Raw genomic sequence first — 24,391 nt, forward strand, 5'->3', positions numbered from 1 at the left:
ATTGGGCATCCCTCCTGCCGCTTCGTTCGGGGGGGAAGGGGAGGGGGAGACTGGCCGCTGCAGGAGCTAAACTTATCGCAGCAGGAAGATCCCTTGCCGCGATAAGTTTAGCGGCTGTGTCTACTTACAATGTAGGCCAACATTTTGCTGGCCTACATTGTACGTGTCTCACGCTGGACTAGGGAGATGCATACGACCGCCTAGGTTCATCTAAGGCAACTTCCAGGGCAAACCATGCCCACCCCTAGCTTTAGCCAAGCTTAGGCAGGCATGCAGGCCTCCCTAGGCTCCCAGGGGTGCCTCCAATGTAGGCGAGCCTGCCTCAGGAGCTTTTTTTTTCTAAAAAAGTGTGTCATTTATAGAATCAGGGCCTTAGTGTTATGTAAGAATTTAAGCAAATGGCTCTCAAAAGTATTTCTATGCCTGATTTATAGAGAACTCTTTGAAAGTCTGTGGCATACAAGATTCCAGGAGGAAATTGTTTCTAATAACATTTGTTACCCATTACATCCTCAGTAAATAATGTCATAGCCCTTATTCATTTAAAAAAAACAAAAAACCCAACTAGTGCAAAACAAATCAGATCCCATTTACTAATTTTCTTCAGGATTTTTTCCCCCCATTTTTATAACGTATGCATTAAAAATTCCTGCACTATCTGGTTGAATAAAACCTGTCAGTTGCTACCCATCCATATAATGAATCTGTATTACACCACCCACAAAAGGCCCGATATTCAGCATTATTTCACCAGCCAGGAACATTCTTTTGGTCAGTTAAATAGCATTTGATTAGCTAACCACTACTATTCAATGGGAGATAGCTAGCTAACTCCGCTAAATATTAGCAGTTAACAGATTAAACATGGCTGGCTGTATCACATGATAGCTGCCAATTTTAAGCACTGCCAGCTCAAATTTAGCAGCCAAATCAAGTCATGCAAAAAGCAGATTTTTGGCCACTATAACTTAGCCGGCCAGCGCTTAAAACTGACATAGCCAGCTACATTTCAGCTAGCCAAAGATAGACTGGATTGCTCAGTGCTATTCATCGGAATCAGCCTAGCACTGAATAATTGGCAGTCAGCCAGCCTCCCTCCTGCAGTCTCAATATCTTCTATGAGTATGGAAAAATAGGTTCTTATTAAGCCAGAGGTACAAAGTAATTTATGAAATACATCAAAAAAATAATCAGAAGACAAAGAATTTTAAAATATTGTATAAGTTAACTGCAAGGAATTTTGAAGAACACTATAGAAAATTTCTTGCCATAGAATATTACAACACAAAATCCTGAATGATTGATTACAATTTTTATACTGTTTATTTTTAATTGTTGATCTTGCCATTTATGCAGTTCTACTTTCCATATATTGTTTCTTAAATATTTCCTGTTGGCAGCTGCTGTTTACCACTGTGAAAGACAAGATGCTGAGCTAGGTGGACTTTCTGTCTAACTTAGGGCCTGTTTTAGAAAGCCGCGTGGCAACAGCCTTTAAATCTCTATGGGCTTTGGGGCCAATACCATGCTGCAGCTGCTAGCGCGACTTTGTAAAACAGGCCCCTCGAGTACTAGCTACTAAAATGTGTTGTTCCCTTAACACACACATTTTGTAAAATGGGAAAACTGTGCATGTATTTGCCCTTAATACATGCCTTGTTAGCATGATATAAGTTACAAAAATAATGAGATACAAAGCACGCAAATGCATGCAATGAACCTCATTATTATAAATATTGAATAATATAATTTTATATTTAACTTTTCAAGCTATATTATTTGTGGACAAATGACATCAACTTTCCTCCTTGCTGTTGAGGAACATCTTAAATGGTCTGTTGCCATAAATATAAATAAACCCTATTCCACACTCTTAACATCTCATATAGTATATGGGACATGGGGACAAATTTTTCCCCATCCCCACGGGAACTCATTTTCCTGTCCCATACCAGCAAATTATTTTCCTGTCCCTGCCCCATTCCTGCAAGCTTTCTCCTCATCTGCACAAGCCTCAAACACTTTAAAATCATAAGTGTTTGAGGCTTGGGTGGTTAAGGCAGAGCTTACAGGATTGGGGCAGGGGACAGGGACAAAACACGCGGGGACAGGACAGGGAAATTGAGTTCCTGCGGGGACAAATTTGTCCCCATGTCATTATCTAGTATATGCCCTTGATTCCTGACACCTTCTCAGGATTTCCCTTTTGTCTAGTGGGTGAGCAGAAACAATTCCCAGTCACTCCTGCACCGCCTACTGGTTTCAAAATGATACTGATCCACCCTAGTGGTAGTCTCACTGTACTATTACTAAGGGCCAGAATGAAGGAAAGGAGTGGGAACTTACCCTCTATGGGTTGTCAGGGAGATGGATAACCTGTCTTCTAGGGGATGTTGGGGGATAAGTCTATATCATGGGACGGTAGGAAATTGATTGTGGGCACCTAGGGGGTAGGGGTTCACTTTCCACTGGCCTGTTTAAAAGAAAGCCGGTCCGGCTTAGATCCTGCCATTTTTGCATTACTTCAGCCAGGAAAATACAACTTTCCTGGCTGCAGCAAAACAAATTTATTGTCTTGTAGGGTAAATTGAACTGCATTATCCAGCCTTTGTATGGTAATTCCTTTGCTCATGTACACTGATTTACGAGCATCTAACATTTCGAGGCTTGTACTGTATCAGTGATCAATAATCCCAATATGTATAAAAATGTAAAAGTTCCTTCAGTGCCTAGTCACAATAATAAATAAATGGGAACATATATTTATTGTACAGTATTACTAGAACATGCCTTCCTCTGTTTCAAAACACAAAAACTACTTATGATACAACTCATAAAAAACTGACATTTAATAAACATACCATATATTTTAAATAATTTCCATCAATCTCAATAAACTACTCATAACCCAAGTTTATGGTAAATATTGTAATTCAGAGAACAAAGGCTTTTCACAATTACATTTAATATAGAACAATTATTGAATTCCCCCACCAGTGTGCAATTATTTTGACTTGCAATATAACAGATAAGCAAATTGATGTTTTGCTTATTGATCCACTGCACTGTGTGTTATTGCAGTGATTTAACAGTTTCTTTGTCCCAAAGAGCCTCATATTTCTCTCTCTCACATTCTTCATCTGAGCTTCTGCAAGACAAAACAGCATATTCAATAGCTTGACTGGGTCATAGACAACATGAACAAGAAATATACAAAGACCAGAATTCAGTTAGACTATCCAGGGGTAGGCAATTCCAGTCCTCGAGAGCCGGAGCCAGGTCAGGTTTTCAGGATATCCACAATAAATATGCATGAGATAGATTTGCATCTTAAGGAGGCAGTGCATGCAAATCCATCTCATACATATATTTCAGGATATCCACAATGAACATGTATGAGATGGATTTGCATGCACTGCCTCCTTGAGATGCAAATCTATCTCATGCATATTTATTGTGGATATCCTGAAAACCTGACCTGCCCCGGCTCTCGAGGACTGGAATTGCCTATCCCTGGACTATACTGTTATCATTAATAAGGATACTGAGATAAGAAGCAGAATTTGCATTAACAAATATCCAATGGCATTTTTGTCATAACAGTGAAGTAAAAGCACAGTTACTTATCGTAACAGTTGTTATCCAGGGACAGCAGGCAGATATTCTCAAACATGGGTGATGTCACCGATGGAGCCCCGCAGCGGACAGCCTCAAAAGCAGACTTGCTTGAAGATCTTTATAAGAGCTTCTGAGTGCTGCACTGCGCATGTGCAAGTGCCTTCCCGCCCGAATTACGGCGCGCGTCTCCTGTGAGGATCCTTAGTTCAGATACCTAGCTAAGAAGCCAACCAAGGGAGGAGGGTGGGTTGTGAGAATATCTGCCTGCTGTCCCTGGATAACAACTGTTACGATAAGTAACTGTGTTTTATCCCAGGACAAGCAGGCAGCATATTCTCACACATGGGTGACCTCCAAGCAAAGCAGAATGGGATGGAGGGAGAGTTGGCAATTTAAGAAAAAAGATTTTGCAAAACAGATTGGCCAAAATGGCCATCCCTCCTGGATAAAGTATCCAGACAGTAATGAGAAGTGAATGTATGAACCGAGGACCAAGTGGCAGCCTTGCAGATTTCCTCAATAGGAGTTGATCTGAGGAAAGCTACAGATGCCGCCATTGCTCTAACTTTATGGCCCGTGACTCGACCCTGCAGAGGGAGACCAGCCTGAGCATAGCAGAAAGAGATGCAAGCAGCCATCCAGTTGGAGATGGTTCACTTTGAGATAGGACGTCACAACTTATTTGGATCGAAAGAGATGAAAAGTTGAGGAGTTGTTCTATGAGGTTAAGTGCGTTGCAAGTAGAAAGCCAAAGCACGCTTGCAGTCCAAAGTATGGAGCGCCACTTCTCCAGGGTGAGAATGAGGTTTTGGAAAAATACTGGCAGAACAATAGATTGATTGATGTGAAATTCTGAAACCACTTTAGGCAAGAATTTTGGATGAGTACGGAGGACCACCTTATCATGGTGGAAAACTGTGAAAGGTGGGTCCGCAACAAAAGCTTGTAACTCACTGACTCTTCAAGCAGACGTGAGGGCAATCAAGAAAACCACTTTCTAAGTGAGATATTTAAGATGAGCTTTATCAATTGGTTCAAATGGAGGTTTCATCAGTTGAGCCAAAACAACATTGAGATCCCAGACCACTGGAGGCGGTTTAAGTGGTGGGTGAATATTAAAAAGTCCTTTCATAAATCAGGAAATCACAGGATGTGCAGAGAGAGGTTTCCCATCAAAAGGCTGATGAAAAGCAGCAATCACACTGAGATGGACTCGGATAGATGTAGACTGAAGTCCAGATTGCGATAAGTGAAGTATATAATATAAAACAGAAGCCAAGGTGGTAGACACTGGCTCCAGTTGGCAGATGGAACACCAAGCAGAAAATCTAGGCTATTTCTGGCCATAACACTGTCGAGTGGATGGTTTTCTGGAAGCGACCAAAACAGACTGAGAAAACTGCGAGAAGTCTGCCATGTAGAACGGTACCAAGCTGTTAAGTGTAGAGACTGCAGGTTGGGATGTAGTAAAGAACCTTGACTCTGAGTAAGCAGAGAGGGAAAAACTGTTAGAAGCAGAGGCTCCCTGGTGCTGAGTTGAGTAGAAGGGAATACCACGGTTGTCTGGTCCACCGAGGTGCTATCAGAATCATGGTGGCATGTTCTGTCTTGAGTTTGACAAGAGTCCTGAGAATCAGCAGAAATGGAGGGAAGGCAAAGAGAAACTGACCCGTCCAATCCAGGAGAAAAGCATCTGTCTCGAGACGCTGGGGAGAGTATATTCGAGAGCAGAACTAAGGCAGCTTGTTGTTGAGGGGGGATGCAAAGAGGTCTATCTGCGGGGTCCCCCATTGAGAAAACACCTGACGTAGAGGCGAAGAATTGAGCATCCATTCGTGAGGTTGCAGAAGACAACTCAATTTGTCCGCCAGACAGTTGTGCTAACCCTGAGAAAGATGTTCTGATGAATGGCCCAATTCCACAGCTTCAGAGCTTCTTGACAAAGGGAGTGAGATCCTGTACCTCCCTGTTTGTTGACATAATACATGGCCACCTGGTTGTCCGTCCAGACAAGTACCACATTGTCGTGAAGGTGTTGAAAAGCTTTGAGAGCATTGAAAATCGCTCTGAGTTCCAACAGATTGATATGACAAAGACGGTCTGCATGAGTCCAAGGACCTTGGGTACGAAGCCCGTCGACATGGGCACCCCAGGCATAGGTTGACGAATCTGTCGTGAGAACCTTCTGATGAGGGAGAGTGTGGAACAGTAAACCTCTGGAAAGATCGGAAGAGAGCGTCCACCAGTGGAGAAACTGCTTCAATAAAGGAGTTATTGTGATTTGTTGAAAAGGCGGGTCTGTAGCTTGTTGCCACTGAGATGCCAGAGTCCACTGAGGTATGCGAAGGTGAAGTTTGGCAAAAGGAGTCACGTGAACTGTAGAAGCCATGTGGCCGAGCAGAACCATCATTTGTCTTGCTGAAATTGATGGGAGACGAGACACTTGATGGCAGAGGTGAATGAGGGTATCTCGACGTGGTGGAGGTAGAAACGCTCTGAGCTGGACAGTGTCTAGAGTGGCCCCAATGAACTGGAGAGACTGAGATGGGGTCAACTGGGATTTTGGAAAGTTGATTTCGAACCCCAGACTTTGGAGGAACATAATAGTCTGTTGGGTCACTGCAATAACCCCTTGTTGAGAGGGGGCCTTGATAAGCCAGTCGTCCAGATATGGGAAAACTTGAAGACCTTGGACACGGAGGGCTGCAGCCACCACCACCAGGCATTCGTGAAGACTCTGGGGGACGAGGCGAGTCCGAAAGGAAGAACTCTGTATTGGAGATGAAGATTCCCCACCCTGAATTGAAGGTATTTGCGAGAGGCTGGATGAATGGGGATACGAGTGTAAGCCTCTTTGAGATCTAGAGAGCAAAGCTAATCTCCCTGATCCATCAGGGAATATAAGGTCGGCAAAGAAAGCATCCAAAACTTCTCTTTGACTAGAAATTTGTTGAAGGCTCTGAGGTCCAGAATGGGTCACAAATCCCCTGTCTTCTTTGGAACTAGAAAGTAACGTGAATAAAAACCCATGTTCTGTTGGTTGAGAGGAATCTCCTCGACAGCTCGAAGGCAAAGGAGAGCCTGAGCTTCCTGAAGAAGAGGAAGTTGCGACGAATTGGAAGGACATGCTCTTGGAGGGCGATCTGGAGGCATCTGAAGCAAGTGAAGAGAGTATCCCTCTCACAGGATGGTGAGAACCCAGAGATCTGAGGTGATCATTTCCCACTGGGGATAAAAATGGTGAAGACAACCTCTTATGGGTAGAAGAGAATTCTGATGCAGGGAGGTTGGCATGCTCAGACTGGGAATGTCAAAAAGACTGAGCTGGCTTAGTTGCAGCAGAAGTCTGAGCCTTCTGCTGACGTTGTTGTTGCTGAGGTCTTCTAGGCGGAGGCCTGGAGAAAGCTGGTGTCGTTTTCTGAGGATAACGACGCTGTGGTTGTTTGTATGCCCGAGCAGGAGAAGTCTTAGGCTTGGGCCAAATCAGGGAAGCAAAAGAGCGCTCATGTTTAGAGAGGCGCTTGGTAGCAGCTTCAATGGAATCATCAAAAAGTTCAGTCCCTTGACAAGGTAAGTTGGCTAGACGGTCTTGCAGATTGGGATCCATGTCAACAATGCGTAGCCAGGCAAGACGACGCATGGCTACTGCAAAGGCAGAGACTCTAGAACGGGGGTCGGCAACCTGCGGCTCCAGAGCCGCATGCGGCTCTTTTCCACCTTTGCTGCGGCTCCGGTAGTGTGTCACGCAGGCATGCAACTTACAAGTCCGGCGTCGCGGCGGGAAATAGCCATGCTGAGCAGTGAGCTCAGCACATACACAGATGAAAGCCTTGCTAGCTGATTGGTCCGGCGGCCATGCCGCCGGACCAATCAGCAAACAAGGCTTTCATCTGTGTAGTGCTGAGCTCACTGCTCAGCATGGCTATTTCCCGCCGCGACGCCGGACTTGTAAGATGCACACCTGAAAAAGAAATCATCCTTGCCGGGGTCGGTGTCATGCTCCGGAGATCTACAGCCTTCCTATCTCCCTCTCCCTTCTACCTGCTTCCGGCCACATCCCCTGCTCCGCGGCTCTCTTCGGCAACTCAGCAGCAGCGATCGACACAAGCTTCTGACGTCGGGGCCTACCCTCTGCGAGTCCCGCTTGTTTCAACTTCCTTTTTCCACAAAGGCAGGACTCGTAGAGGGAAGGCCTCGATGTCGGCAGCTTGTCTTGATCACCGCTGCTGACGAGTTGCTGAAGAGAGCCGCGGAGCAGGGGGGTGTTGCCAGGTGCAGGTAGAAGGGAGAGGGCCAGATGCAGGACTCGTGGGTGAGGGAGCAGAAGAGAGAGAGAAAGAGAGAGGGGAGGGAAATAAAAGGAAATATTTCATACTGGGCTGGGCCGAAGTGGAGGGAGGGTGGAAAGATTCTGGCTACAGGGTGCATTAACAAAGGAAAAGGGGGGAAAGCTGAAAATGGAGATAGTGACATAAAGAAGAGAAAGAGTAAGCAGGACCTACTGAATAAGGATAGAGATACAGAGGGGACATGAAGAGGAGGTGAAATAGAGACATAGAAGTAATGCTGAAAAAGTGGGGGGGGGGGGTTGGGGGAGATAAAGACATTGAAAGGGCAAATGGTGAACATGGGGTAAAGACAAGGACAGAGACAAATGAAGATTCTGAAAAAATGGTGAGATAGGGATATAGGTGAGATGGACACAAAGAAGGGTGATGCTGGAAAATAGGTGGAATGGTAATTCTGACAGACACAGAAGGGAAATGCTGGATCAAGGAGAGATGGGGCTCAGGCTGGATGGAATGAGGAGAAATGCCTTGTTGGCCCGGAACTTCCTCTCCTACGTCAGAATTGACGTCAGGGAGCGGAATGCTGGTCAGCGCAACACTTCTGCAGGGAAAGCTTGGGACGGCGGTGGCTTGGGGGCTGTTCCCCAATTGCGGTGGCAGCAAACCGAGTGGCTTGGGGGACGGCACGGAGACAGAAAGAAGGGGGAACAGGGAGACAGAAAGAAAAAGTTGGGGGAGAGAATGAGGTCTGGAGGAGAGGAAACATACAGGAGGCTGAAAGAAAGGAAGAAAGATTGGATGCACAGTCAGAAGAAGAAAGTGCAACCAGAGACTCATGAAATCACCAAATAGCAAAGGTAGGAAAAATGATTTTATTTTCAATTTAGTGATCCTGTATATAGCATTAAGATAAGAAACAATATATGCAGTGTTAGATTTGTTTTATAATGGTTTTGCGGCTCCAAGTTTTTTTTTCTTTTCGAAAACGGGTCCAAGTGGCTCTTTATGTCTTAAAGGTTGCAGACCCCTGCTCTAGAGGAAAGCTCAAAAGCATCATATGTGGCTTGCAACATAAAGAGTCATAATTGAGACAAAGTTTTAAGGATCTGTTTGAACTCTTGAAGATGTTGACCTTGAAGATCCGGGTAAAATGAAGGCAACAATTTCAGAAAATGGTTGAAATAAGTTATAAAAATGTAATTATAATTAAGGATTCTATTAGCCATCATGGAATTCTGGTATAATCTGCGGCCAGACCTATCCATGGTACGACCCTCCCTGCCTGGAGGAACCGCAGCATAAAGCTTAGATGGATGAGCTTTCTTTAAAGAAGATTCCACCACCAAAGACTGATGTGATAATTGAGATTTCTCAAAGCCTTTGCAGGGTATTGTGCGGTAGCGGGATTCCAGTTTGGATGGAATAGCTGTAATGGAATAAGGAGTTTCCATATTCCTCATGAAAGTTTGCTTCAACATTGGAGACATAGGAAGCCTCAAGGTCTCCTTGGGTGAATGAGGCAACTCCATGTCAGCCAAGTATTCTGGGGTATACATGGAATCAGAGTGAAGATCCAGTTGGAGGGTTTTCCCCATGTCGAAGACGAACTTGGCAAAGGAAGCAGACTTTGAGGTCGAGGCATCCTCTGGAGAAGGAGTGCGAGACCGAGGAACCACAGAGTAGGATGGAGAAGCCTCTCTAGACAAAGGTTCAGACTCCAGGCACACAGTGATTGAAGAAGCTGCACTCCCTATGTGTGGTGAAGTCAGTGAATGCTTGCGCTTCAAAGTCCTCGATGGTGAGGTCCCCGGGGTTCGAGGCACAGAGTGGAAGACTCCCTCAGAGATGGTCTCGACGAAGGAGTTCTTGACCTCGATGGACTGCGAGGAGAATCAGCCGAGGTAACAGCGGGATGAGACTTATGTTTAGATTTAAAAGTCTCAGTGGCTTTGGACAAACGAGGCATAGAAGACTCAGTATCCAGGGCTGGCGAAGGTTTCTGAGACAGAGAGGTCTCTTTTCGAAGTTTGGAAGCAAGGTGCCTCAAATGCTTCGAGCGATGCTTCGATCGAAGTTGAGGAGACATCATCTGAGGAGCAGGGGAAGAGTCACTGGACGAAGACCGATGAAGTGTCCGAGACCTGCCTCGAGGTGCTTCGACAGGAGGCTCAGACTGCTGCTCAGGCTGGCTTGAAGGAAGCAGGGTCGCTGACAGAAGAAGTTGAGCCACGACCGAGGTGATCTGAGTGGTCAGAATGGCCTTCAACATGTCCTCGAACATAGGCACCGAGATAAAAGGATCAGATCTCAAAGGTGCAGCAGTGCGTTCCAAGGAGGGCGACCTCGAGGATGAGTATTCACGATGCTTGGAAGCACGCATAGCAGGAGGTCTCGAGGAGGTTGGCAGGACCGAAGACACGGCCTGGGATGCCTGAGATTCTGGTGGCTTCTTAGGGATGGTACCTGAAGGAGAGACATGAGACTTACCCGTGAAAGATGACTTCATAGGAGGTGACGGCGAGGCCATCGAGACTGAGGATGTCGAGGTCGAGGCCTTAGCGGGGGCAGAAGCTGGCATCGAGGGCAAGGGCTTCAATGCCGAGGCAGGTGCCAAAGCCGAGGTCTTCGATGTCAAGGCCGTTCCTGAAGCCGAGGTCGAGGCCTTCTCGGGCGGTGGTTCCATGGTGCCAAAAAGTTGGAGGAAATTGGCACAGCGACGACGAAAGGCCCGAGGTTGAAGGGTATCACAGCGCAGACAATCTTCGGGGCAATGTCCGGGACCCAAACTGACCATACACCGACTATGGGGGTCGGTGATGGAAATTGTCTTGCTGCACTGGCTACACCGTTTGAACCCGGTAAGAGGTCGGGACATAGAAAAAAATAAAGCCCGACATACCGACCGAGGTGAGCGGTTGGGCCTAGGCCCAAAGGCTGCTGACCTGTGAAAAAAAGAAAAAGACGAGTAAATTAAGGTTGTTTTTTTTTTAAAGAAACAGAAGAAACACGAACACAGCGACTTAAAACAAAAGAAGAAAAAAGCTGTGGTGAAAAGAAGGCAACGAATGGCTACAGAGCTGAAAAGAAGAGGTGTTCTCGGCTCCGCGGAAAACGTTGAACTGAGGATCCCTCAAAGGAGACACGCGCCCTAATTCAGGTGGGAAGGCAATCGCGCATGCGCAGTGCAGCACTCTGAAGCTCTTATAAAGATCTTCAAGCAAGTCTGCTTTCGAGGCTGTCTGCTGCGGGACTCCATTCTCACACATGGGTGATGTCACCGATATCACCCATGTGTGAGAATATGCTGCCTGCTTGTCCTGGGATAATATATATTTTCACCCATTTTAAGATGCCATTATATAAGGTGTGATGGAGCTGGAGTTTAATAATAGTTTATTTTTTTAATAAGTTTATTTTTATATACCGCCAAACCATCAGGTACCGTTTAGAGAATTGCGTTGCTGCTGAGCTGATCGCGGCAAATGAATCTCCCTGCTGCAATCAGCTGAGAGGTAGCAGCAGGGAACCCCCGTAGCCTACTGTAAGTCAGCTGGCAGGAGGGATGCCCACTCCCTCCTGCCACAAACCCTGAAACAATCTCCGGCAGGACAGATGCCCACTCCCTCCAGCCGGCACCCACCTCCCCCAACAGCTTCAACAGGAGGGAAGCCCACTCCCTCCTACTGGCACCCCCCCCCAAGAACCCTAGTAGTAAAGATGTCCAATCCCTGCTGCCGAGAACCCCCCCAACATCCCCAATAAGAGGGATGCCCACCGTGATCAGTTCAGCGGCTGCGACTATTTGAAATATAGGCCAGCATTTCAGGTCCCTATCGCGGCTCTAGGTAGATGCCTACGGCTTCTTCCAGGCAAAACCACGCCCATGACCAGCCTTGGGGGAGCTTAAGTGTCCCTTGACGCCTCCCTGCATCTGTGACATGAGCCGCTTAAGCGTGCCTATGGCTTCTTCCGGGCAAAATCACGCCCACGACCAGCCTTGGGCGAGCTTAAGTGTCCCTAGACACCTCCCTGCACCTGCGACAGACACTTACAATGTAGGTGGCCTGCCTTGGGTTGTTTTTTTTTATTTATTTAAGAAAACGTGCGTCCTGATTGACTGGTTAAACAATCGTGACACCATTTATAGATTTTGGCCCAGAGTGTGTGTGGGTTATAAGGAAGCAAGACATGAGTAAAACACAGAATAACTAATGATGGAGTGACAACCAGAGAAGACAACTTTGCTCGAGGGGCGAGGCTCTGTGAGTAGAGTAGGTGGAGCCCTGCGACTGCCAACTGCTATAAAGGAGGGTTTTGGGCTGCTAAAAATCATTTGGAATCTGGAAGCTGAAGGAGGAATTATCTGGCACTGCAGTTACCCTGAAGCAGAATTGTGCTAAGATGGGATATGCACACCCAGTGGTTGAGAGTATATGAAAGTCATCACCAGGTACAGATTAAATAGGTTAGGGCTCTTCAGCTTGGAAAAGAGATGGCTGAGGGGAAATATGATTGAAATTTACAAAATCCTAAGTGGTATACAACGGGTACAAATGGATCAATTTTTTTACTCCATCAAAAATAACAAAGACTAGGAGAAAATTGATGAAGGTACAGGGAAATACTTTTAAAACAAATAGGAGGAAATAATTTTTCACTCAGCTGTGGAACACATTGCCAGAGGATGTGGTAACAGTGGCTAAAGTAGCTGATTTTAAAAAAAGGTTTGGACAATTTCTGGAGGAAAAGTCCATAGTCTGCCGATATTTGGATTTTTGCAAGGTATTTGTGAAGTAGATTGGGTATCGTGAAGATAGGATGGACCACTGCTCTGACCCAGTAAGGCTATTTTTGTGTTCTTATGTAAATAATAATAATAACTTTATTCTTCTATACCGCCACAATCTTGCGACTTCTAGGCGGTTTACGTTCAAGAGAGCTGGACATTCAGCGAGTTACAATATGCAGATAGTCAGAGGAGATACAGAGTACAGAAACTTTAAGAAAGCGAAAAATAAAATATACAGTTTGCTAAGAAATTTCCGAGAGGACCTGTTTGGAAAAGGTCGCGAATTACAAAAATACAGCAAAAATTACAACGAAAAGGCTTATGCTAAACTAAGTGTATGTTAGATTAATGCCCAGTGAATCTGGAACTTGATGCTGTGTCATAGCACTGGAACTAATATATGCCAAAAAATCAATGAGAAGAGAGAAAATGCTAAAGCAAGATAAATGGCTACAGGAACTATTAAAAGCTTGAGCATGGAATAACTTTAGTTTGCCAATGGAGTTGCTTGTGTTGTGCTACTTAGAGTGGCCAGCAAAAGCAATTTACTTTTGAGCTTTATTTTTTAATTTGAGCTTGCTATAAATTGATAATACTGTTTAATAAAGGCCCTTTTTCAGGCTAAAACTACTAACAAACATTGCTGGAACTTTCTACAGGAAATGGCTCTTTTTCAGGCTGAAACTACTAACAAATATTGCTATAACTTTCTACAGGAAAGCATACATGGCTATCTTGTGGGAGTGATGTTTAAAAGGCTCCAAGGAAGGACATGAGCCATGGGGAACTGTGAACAAGTAAACCAGTGTGGTAGGTCCCCAGCTGTGCCATGAGCTTGGACAAAGAGCCTACAGGGACTAACCATAACAACAGGGATATATATTATAATTGAGATACAATGACTTGTTTATGTTCCCCTTTTTATGTATTTGGTGGATTACTGTGGAGGCCCATTTACTCTCATATAAGCAAAAGGGTCAAAAAGAAGCTTAGAGATATGGCTACCATATAGATCATGAAGGCATTTATTGATGTTGATTTTATCTATTATGGTTCCACCAGTATCAAGAAGAGAACTAATCTCTTGAAGTGATTTTAATAGAATAAGACTGAATTTGGGAATCCTTCAGTTCTTGAACATTATTATGTTCCCTGAATCTGTCCACTCTATCAACAGAATATCCTATACTCCAGAATAAGCTAAGTCAACAAATCAATGACTAGTTTACTTTAAGATAAGTTCAGTAAAAATTACTAATTGCTATAATAGAAATATTTTATGGAACATAAAATAATGTTAAGTGATCCACCATACAACCTGGCAAGTAAAATGTATATACAGTGGAACCTTGGTTTACGAGCATAATTCGTTCCAGAAGCATGCTCGTAAACCAAAGTACTCGTATATCAAAGCGAGTTTCCCCATAGGACCCTAAGAGAAACTCGCTTGATACGTTCCCACCCCCCCACCCCCCGAGGCCAGCGGCGCTGCTGTAGCTTACTGCCCCCCCCCACCCCGAGGTCACTGGCGTAACTCCACACACACACCCCCCGCCATGATCTGGCATCCCCCACGCACCCAAACATATTGTCTTACTCCCATCTGGCACCGGCACCAGCAGCAACGCACAGGACATGCCGGTGCCAGTGCCCAAAGATCTGCTCTCTTCCTTGTGCTGGGCCTTGAGCATCTGCGCATGCTCAAGGCCTTCTAGTTCTCGTTCTCCGGGGGGAGGCGATGCGAGCGGGGTGGGGGTGGGGGTGCTCATAAATCAAATCAAGCTCGGTTTCCGAGGCGCCAATTTTGCAAAGGTTTTGCTCGTCTTGCAAAACACTCGTAAACCGGTGCACTCATAAACCAAGGTTTGACTGTATACACAATATTTACAGATCAGTAGTGTAGTATACAAGTACTGCCTTCAAACTTTTCTACATTATGGGCTCCTTTTACGAAGGCGCGTTAGCGGTTTAATGTGCGCTAAACTGCCGATTGCGCTAGCCGCTACCACCTACCCTTGAGCAGGTGGTAGTTTTTCGGCTAGCGCGGGGGTTAGCACATGATGAAAAGTCACGCGCGCTAATGCGGCATCGTAAAAGGAGCCCCATGTGTTTCACTGCTCCATTCCCTCACTTTTTCTATTTAATCAGGATGTTCAACTTACCTTGCTGCAATTGCACTGATGTGATCTTCAAATCCTGGGCTCTCACTAATACCAGTAGTCTCACTGTTATTCTTTAAACAGCTGTTCTGGTCTAATAAATCTCCAGCAGTTAAACTGTAAAGATTTTTCTGGGAGTCTGAAACAATTTAGCATATGTCATTTTTTTTTTTGTATTGCAGGTACTTTTCTCTCATGGCAAGGATAATTCTTAAGATATACAGTAGGGATGTGCATAAATTAGCATGCATTTGGTTCATTAGTGCACCTTAAACATGTAATGCATGCAAAACCTATAAACTGACACATGCAAAATCAATTTGTGCATATTGAAATATTCTAAACACACATTCAATTTTTGTTTTACCAACATGAATGTGGCATAAGGAACAATAAGGAATGTGTGAAAGGAACAATAAAAATACAGTCAAACCTAGGTTTACGAGTGCACCGGTTTGCGAGTGTTTTGCAAGACGAGCAAAACATTCGCAAAATCGGTGCCTCGGAAACCAAGTTTGACTCGATTTACGAGCGCCAACCCCCGCGATCCGGCATCCTCCCCCCCTCCGCTCGCGTTGTCCCTCCTCCCCCCGTGATCCTACATCCCCCCCTGAGCACCGAAACGAAATCCCTTACCCCGATTGGGCACCAGCACCAACGTATAGGACATGCTGGTGCCGGTGCCCGAAGATCCTCCCTCTTCTGGGTTGGGCGGTACATCAAAGGAGATCCTCCTTGTTGCCTGTGCTGGGCTGGACTGGGCTTTGAACATTTGCGCATGCTCAAAGCCTTCTGGTCTTGCTCTCTCCGAGATTCTCAGATTCAGAATCTCGGAGAAAGTGAGACCAGAAGGCCTTGAGCATGCACAAATACCCAAGGCCCAGTCCAGCCCTGCACAGGCAACAGGGAGGATCTTCTTTGACGCACCGCCCAGCCCAGAAGAGGGAGGATCTTCGGGCACCGGCACCGGCATGTCCTATGCGTTGGTGCTGGTGCCGGTGCCCAATCGGGGTAAGGGATTTCGTTTCGGTGCTCGGGGGGGTTGTAGAATCGCGGGGGAGGGGGGGGGCGATGTGAGCGGGGTGGGGGAGGATGCCGGTTCACAGAAGGGGATGCTGGATCGCGGGAGGGGGGTATGGAGTAGCATTGGTGGCCTCAAGGGGGGTAATGGAGCAGCGCTGGTAGCCTTGGGGGGGTGGGACGAGGTGGAACGGATCAAAGCGAGTTTCCCTTACTTCCTATGGGGAAACTCGCTTTGATATACGAGCAATTTGGTTTACGAGCATACTTCTGGAACGAACTATGCTCGTAAACCAAGGTTCCACTGTATATGAAATCATGAAAAAAAAGATCATAGCTTCAAAAATGAACCAAAATTTTCCACGACGAGCAAAACACTCAGCAAACTTTCGTCTCGCAAAACGAGTGTTGACTCGCTACACGAGCTCTCACTAGGGTGGCCCAGGGGTGAGTGGGTACCTGTCTGTGGGTGCTGCAGCCCTTGCAGCATGGTGGTTTCTTTTCCCCGAGGACCCCATGCGGCTCTCCTCCCTCTTCGGCGATGCCTTTGCCTTTAACCAGCGCCTCCCGGCTTCTGATTCAAGCTGGCCATCCTCCAGACGCATGCGCAGGACCTCTGCACTCCCCCATCAAGCCGGCACCGCTCCAACAACAAGCGCACCACATACAAGCACGCAGGATGGCCGGCTTGAATCGGAAGCCGGGAAGCGCTGGTTAAAGGCAAAGGCATCGCCGAAGAGGGAGGAGAGCCGCACGGGGACCTCAGGGAAAGGAAACCATCACGCTGCAAGGGCTGCAGCACCCACAGACAGGTACCCACCCACCCCTGGGCCACCATAGTAAACCTTGGTTGTGGAACAAATTGTTTCAGTTTACATTGTGGCCTATGGGGACATGTGCTTTGATATACGAGTACTTTGGATTACGAGCATGCTTCTGGAACGAATTATGCTCGTAAACCAAGGTACCACTGTATCTTATAATGAAAGAGCTCACATATACTGAAATGTTCATAAGAATTCTTTATTCACTTCAGATTCTAATCAACTACAAAGTCCAGCCCATAACAATCCCTCTCCTATCAACAACCACTAGTTGCTGACGCTCAGGTCCAATTCTCTATTACTCCCCCCAGTAATTCCCTTTGAATATCCCCTCCCAAGTGGACCATAAGTCGCAGCTCTTCCAAGTTTGTGCTTAAGTTACTGCATTGTCAATTGTACTGTCTAATGTAATCCACTGTGAATGTTGGCTTGTAACCCATTCTGAGCTACTGGGAGGACATAATAAAAATTGAATTAATTAATTATATACAGAAAACTTATAACACATCACAACATTATTGCATCATAATTATCTGGGCCTGCATCATCTTTCCTGCTGATCTTAACAAATATCATCTTTGCTTGTGCTCATTATGTTTAAAAGATGAGTTTTCAAAAATTTCTTTAAATTCATAGTATTGGCTATTCTTAAATCAGCTGATAATTTGTTCCATAAATGAACCAGCCGATTGTATTTTTTTCTATTGTCCACTCAGGTTCTGCAAACTATCAAGTGCCAGTTAAATCTTTCATAATACTTCATTATGACATTCTTTTTTTTTTTTTAATATTGCTGCATAATGAAGTCCTGCTCTGAACACACTAGCACAGCATCTCTCAAACTGTGTGCCCCAAACAGATTCCAGAATTTTACTTTATTTTAAAAAATTCACTTCATAAGTATACACTAGAATAGATGACTTGTACGTTATATACCCAAGTCTGTCAACGTTATGAGCGTCTGCGTGCATAAGGACACAACCGCCCAGACAAGCATCATTCTTTGATGTGATTGGTCCTTGAAAAGTAAAAGCAAGTAATTTTAGTCTTATTTTTATGCAGTAGTTATTCTACTTTGAGCAACAAGCAATCAAGGCTTTGTTACCATTGCAATCTTATTTTTGCGAACTTAGATTTTCAGCTCTGACAGAAATTAAATCGAAAAAAAGAGAATAACTGCAGATGTGGATGATGAAATGCATGTTTACTTGTCGACTATCAAGCTGCGTTTTGAGTTAATTTGCACTCAAAAACAAGCACATCCATTGTATTTATTAGCAATTTTATTCTATCTACTTTAGTTTCACTGTTGTTACAAATACTACCTCTCAAATTTAATTTTTTGTTGGTTTTGCAATTTTATAATCTCTTATAATAAAACCCTAAGCGGCGCATGCGCACTCCTATCTGTGTGTTCCGTATGTCTGTGGCAGGCAGGAGAGCGCATGCGCGCTTACAAGGGCCCACACTCGAGCGCTGTAGCCGATTCAGGAGCCGCACCTGTTCAATTTATTAAGAGCGGCGGCAGCTCCACAGGTACTGGAGGGGGAGGGACATACCGCTTCTCCTGCACATACCGGCAGAAACCTCCCTCCAGTGTTGGCAGCCGCAGCACGTTAAACAGGCTGCTTTGCGGCTTTCTCCTGCCATTGAGTCCCTCTGCCGCGTCACTTATGACGTTATCAGTGACACGACAGAGGGACTCAACGGCAGGAGAAAGCCGCGAAGCAGCCTGTTTAGCGTGCTGCGGCTGCCAACGCTGGAGGGAGGTTTGTTATTAAGGTCTTCTCGCTGGGAGGGTCGCATGGGAGGGGAGAGATAGCAGAGTCAGTGGGAGTTGGGCTGGGAGGGGAGAGAAGCAGTCTGCCTCGGGTACTTCAGGCCTGGCTTCTTTGGGCAGCAGCAGCATTCACAATTCGCTGCTGTTGCTGGCTTCAGGTCTTCCTCTCTAGCGGGTCCTGCCTACTTCCTGTTTTCATGAAGACAGGACCCACCAGAGAGGAAGACCTGAAGCCAGTAACAGCAATGAATTGTGAACGCTGCTACTGCTGCCCGATGAAGTTCAAGGAGGAAAGGGAGCAGAGGGGGAGAGAATGGCTTAGAGGGAAGAAGAGATGGCAGGGCTTGGAAGGAAGGAGGAAGGTATGCCAGACCAAGGAAAAAGGAAGGGGGAAAGGAAGGAAGAGATGCCATATGGAACAGAGAGATAGAGAAGGCAGACACTGGATGGAAAGAGAAGAGAGGGCAGTGAATGGAAGGGGCAAGACAGAGGGTGAACAGTAGATGGAAGGGGTAGAGAGAGGGAGACACACTGAATGGAAGTGTGGAGGACAGGGGGAGCAGACGTTGGAAGGAAGTGGGGAGGAGAAAGAAAAAAGGGCACATGCAGGATTGAGGGAAAAGGATAGAGTTAGAAATAAAGATAGACAGACAGGGGGCCAGGGAGAGACACAGACAGAAAGAATGACAGAGTCCAAGGAGAGAGAGACAAATAAAAAAAAAAAACCAGACAGACAGACATCTACTCTAGCACCCGTTAATGCAGTGGTCTCAAACTCGAACCCTTTGCAGGGCCACATTTTAGATTTGTCGGTACTTGAAGGGCCTCAGAAAAAAAGAGTTAATGTCTTATTAAAGAAATGACAATTTTGCATGAGGTAAAACTCTTTATAGTTTATTAATCTTTTCTTTTGGCTAAACCTTAATAATAATAATATTGTAATTTATAGCTAAAGAGACATGATCAAGAAACTGTTTTATTTTACTTCTGTGATTATGATAAACATACCGAGGGCCTCAAAATAGTACCTGGCGGGCTGCATGTGGCCCCCGGGCCGCAAGTTTGAGACCACTGCGTTAATGTAACGGGCTAAAACACTAGTTTCAATTATAATGTGCCACAAAAAACATTTGCTCTGTTTAGTGTGCCGGAGCTAAAAAAAGTTTGAGAGACACTGCACAAGTAGAAACACCCACAGGTGGCACACAAAGTAACACATAGACACAACTGAGTTTAAATTGTGCATAGCCAGAACAGTTTGCAAACCATGTGCTCAGTTTGTAAAACATAATAAAGAAAAATGAAGCTGTAACATATGGAAACAAGGCAAGAAAGGCATACTCAAGAAACATTTGTCATGTGGAAACACAGCTTAAAATGTGTTAAAATTCGAACCAATCTGTTCAGCATTAATAAATCCAGTGACTTAGAACCAATGTGGCCATATGCTTAAGGGGTACTACATGCATATTTTTGTGAAAATGTTACTGTAAAACAATCCTGGGATGATTTGCTGGTATAGAAAGCTTTGATTTTGGAAACATGTATTTTAACTGGCAGCCCTACTTTCTTTGTATTTATGCTTCAAATTGACTCCCTCAGGACTGCAATAGTGAGAGCTAGTTTCTCATTTCACTGTCAATGTCAATCTACATATGAAACTATAGCAATCGTATGGCAAGAATTTCATATTTACATTAATATTATGGGATAATTTTATAAAGTGTTCTGTATATGAATCACATTTTACATGCAAAAAAGGACTGGTAAGATTTGTCTCTTTGTGGATTATACCAAAATCTGCAATAGGGTAGACACCCCTGATGGTGTGAGGAACATGAAGGACCTAGTGAAGCTTGAAGAATGTTCTGGAACTTGGCAGATAAGATTTAATGCTAACAAATGCAAGGTCGTGCATTTGGGCTGCATTAACCTGAGAAAACAGTACAGTTTAGGAGACAACAAACTCTTGTATATGGAAAGAGGAGAAGGACTTGGGTGTGTTAGTACTGTATATTACAATCTTAAGGTGGCCAACAAACAGGTTGAGAAGGCAATGGCAAAAGCTAGAAGGATGCAAGTAGGGAATAGGAGGTATTGATGCCCTTGTGACTTTGGTGAGACCTCATTTAGAATAACATAATATACCATAATTTTTTAATTCATATACCGTATAAGCCTTATAGTTCAAAGCAGTTTAAAGGGTAAACACTTCCAAAAGTTAAGCATTATCCAAAACACCGCTGTAATACTAATATTCAACTTGAAAAAATCTGACTACATAACTCCTTATTATCATAAACTTCACTGGCTGAACATGGAAAACCGAGTATTATTCAAACTAGGCTGTCTCTTTTACAAAGCACTTAATGGATTATTACCCTCCTACCTTACCAAACATTTTTCCTTCTCCAGACCTGTATGATTCTGGAGACTGCACTGTCAAAATAATATAAACAGGATGTAGGAAGGCATTTGCAAGGGAACTTCAAAAAATAAGTCACTCCTAACTCAATAGCTTTAGGTTTTAATGCCAAAAAGGCTTTTCTCCTAAGCTGTGTAGCTCTCGACATATAGGGGAAGATCAAAACTTTATCGCCCCAAAATTTCTTCCTAAAATAAAGTTTCATAATAAGAACCTTATCTGATTCATTTAAACAGGAGATTAAGAGAGTAGCACATGTTTGAATTGTATCCTGAGAATCTTCCAAGAAATTAGTCAAATCAAGATCTGTGTTTACCAATTGATCAATTCCCTCTCCCACAGGGAGCTTCTTTTTTTGAGTAATGTAATAATAATTTGAAATCAGCATTTGTCACCCCAAGTATCTCCTTAAGATACTTCCTAAGAAGTATTTCGGGAGATAATAGGTGTGTGGAAAGAAAATTAACCAACCTTAAATTTTTGACCCTTGCCTGATTTTACATCATCTCCAATTTATAGTAAATATTCAATGAATCTTTGCTAGCGGTTACAGAAAAAGATTGTAAATTCACTACCTGTTTTTCCACCCATAACAAATGTTTATGCAGTTTCCCAATGTTTGAATCAACATTAACCAATTTATCAACAACATCCTTGGAGAAAACCGAAATCTGATTTGTAACATTTTTCAGCATTGCCTCCATCCTTTGAGTTTTCATCTGAACTCTCTAACTGGCTTACAGATTCAGAAAATATTTATGGCATCTTTAGAAAAACAATTTCTGAAACCAGTTGAGTTTCGGAGGCTTCCAATGAAGCCACCTGCGAGCCACCCTCTGGCTCCAAGGCGCTCGGAAGATCAGAATGGAGAGGAGGGGTACGTTCTAGGGAGCATAGTGAGGCTCCTGATATTGACTCTGGTCTATCGCTCCAAACTTTTGATAAGGTTGCTAGAGTCACTTGTTTGTCCATTGGACCTGATATTACCGGGATTGACACCTGATATTTACCCTTGCACTTCCCCATACCATGAAATCACAATAAAGTAACAAGTATCAGACTTATCTTTAAGTAATAACTCTAGGCTCTTCGTGACTCTACCTGGCTCTAAAGTGGCCGCGCATCACAGAAGTAAGTGTGTCTCAACTCTTGGGTTCAGGACCCAAAGTTATAGTGGTATCCTCTCCAATGCCTGTTGGCAAATAGGCACCACAATCTCAGAGGGGCTCTCCAGTAGAAAAGCAGCAAGGGTAATTGCAGTTAGGGAAAAACACTTCCTCTCTCATGCAGCCTTTATAGGTGAAACATGGCAACATCAAGTTAAAGTATTAATAAACCACACTTCTCTGTTTTTTTTGTCTGGTAGGTCCTATAGGTCAATATTGTTATTTCATGTTTGGTAATTTAGTTCACTAATATATACACAAACATATACTTTTACTCATTTATATCAAGTTTTATTTGAATACACGGTAGAAAAATATTAGACTTGAATGACTTCAAGAAATACTATCGTATCTGAAAAATATCTATGCAAGATATGAACTTTACATTTCAGTATATTATAAGCATAAAGAAGAAAACATTTGTTATTATATTTACCTGCATGAAGGTCCAATATATATAATTCTTTTTCCAACCCAGTTAGTGTTTGTTGATCAGCAGCCTCACCAAATAAAGAATTATCTTGTTCAATTACATCAATGTATTCAATTTCTGACATTTCAGAAGCAGCTCTAGATAATGGCCGTGGGAGAGCTGTCTTTGGTCGAGGGCTTAGAAAACTTATGGAACTGTGCTTACCAGGATTTGCTGACAAACACCGTGGATAGTTGTATCCTGAAATTGATATAAAAAAATAGAAATAAAGATTAAGCCAATCTAATTGCCAGTCTTAAAAATAATCTAATATATATAGGCAATTACCACAAGTATTATCCACGTAATAATGAACCAAGTTGTCAGTGGCAAATATTTAAATGGAGCCAGGCCTATCACTCAGACATGGGGTGCCCCAGACATTCCATGGGCACTCAGATAATGCAGTTGATTGCTCCTGTTCCTTCTCCGGCAGATGCACAGGAGCTTCGGAGGATGATACAGAAAGCTTCCCACATGGTTGCTATGGGTTTAACACAGTTTTACCATGGGATAGCAATGCAAAAGGATTTCAGCACAGGTGTTAACTCATATGGAAACCCTGACAGCAACTGTATTGAAATGAATGCAAATGTGGTGCATTTTGTTATTCTATGGCTTGAGAGAGAGAGGAAAAAAAAGCTTTGGCCATGCAATTTCCACAATTTTACACCAGGGTTTGGTTCAGCGTAGGATTTGTTGAGAGCAATGGGTACCAGCACCCTCTCTCTTCCCTTGATTTGACCATCCTGCCCTGGCCCCCCTTGTGGTCTAGTGCAGCGTTTCTCAACTCGGTCCTGAAGTACCCCCTTGCCAGTCAGGTTTTCAGGATATCCATATTGAATTTGCATAAACTTGATTTGCATACACTGCCTCCATTATATGCAAATTTCTTTCATGCATATTCATTGTGGATATTTTGAAAACCTGATTGGCAAGGGGATACTCCAGGACTGAGTTGAGAAACACTGGTTTAGTGGGTTCCTCCCAATGACTTCACAAAACCCGACTTACCACACATACATCCCAAAAGATTTTCCTGGTGGTCTAGTGGCCCACCTCTTCTCTCCCCACCCCAGACCCAAACCCCTCACCTCAAGTAAAAAATTAAATTCATCATGTCTAGTGATATTCTTCCACCCTTGAACCCTTCCTCCAGCCCACCTAATCCCATCTGATGTACCTAATAGGAACAGCAAGAGCAATACTCACTCGCTCTTATCTTTGGATTGCTCCTGCCTCTGGCACTGACATGTAAAAAAATGGTGATACCTTGCACTGTGTGATGTATCCTACTACGGTACTATTATTTCTGTAGTGCTACCAGATGTATGTAGCGCTATACAGAGTCACAAAGAAGAAGAAAACAGTCCCTTCTCGAAAGAGCTTACAATCTAAACAGCCAAGACAAACAAACAGGATGTCATGGATACAGTTAAGGGGAACGGTTAATCAGCTGGCTGGGTGATTTCGATTTTTTTTGTAAGCTAAGGAAGATTTTAATGTTCTTTTCCTGTCCCTGCCTCATTCCTTCAAGCTCTGTCCTCATCTGCACAAGCCTCAAACACTTTAAAATCATAAGTGTTTGAAGCTTGTGCGGTTAAGACAGAGCTTACAGGAATGGGGCAGGGACAGGGGCAGAGACAAAACTCACAGGGAAGGGATGGGGAAATTGAGTTCCTGCAGGGATGGGGACAAATTTGTCCCCATGTAATTTTCTACTTTGCATCCACAAAAAGCTTCCTCCAACAATGAATAGTGAGCAGTACTAAAACAAATTTGTCCCAGTGTCATTCTCTACAACAAAATATATGTACATGTAACTCCATGGCAGTCACACATGCAGTAC

At 44.2% G+C, this 24,391-nt stretch overlaps 1 protein-coding gene across 6 annotated transcripts in view; it reads right to left on the reverse strand.

Moving 5' to 3' along the window:
- Window positions 1–2,827: 2,827 nt before the first annotated feature.
- The window catches only part of ZBBX (zinc finger B-box domain containing), a 172,473-nt gene continuing 150,909 nt past the window's right edge, over window positions 2,828–24,391 (reverse strand). For all 6 annotated transcript variants that reach the window (XM_033958619.1, XM_033958621.1, XM_033958622.1 and 3 more), the window contains 3 exons: window positions 22,507–22,743; window positions 14,859–14,994; window positions 2,828–3,148 (listed from right to left, as the gene is read on the reverse strand). In XM_033958619.1, the coding sequence (XP_033814510.1) occupies window positions 3,073–3,148; window positions 14,859–14,994; window positions 22,507–22,743 (449 nt within the window). In that variant the 3' untranslated portion in view covers window positions 2,828–3,072. The remainder of the gene's footprint in view (window positions 3,149–14,858; window positions 14,995–22,506; window positions 22,744–24,391) is intronic.

This window comes from Geotrypetes seraphini, chromosome 9 (genome assembly GCF_902459505.1).
Source record: "Geotrypetes seraphini chromosome 9, aGeoSer1.1, whole genome shotgun sequence".
Lineage (NCBI taxonomy): Eukaryota > Metazoa > Chordata > Amphibia > Gymnophiona > Dermophiidae > Geotrypetes > Geotrypetes seraphini.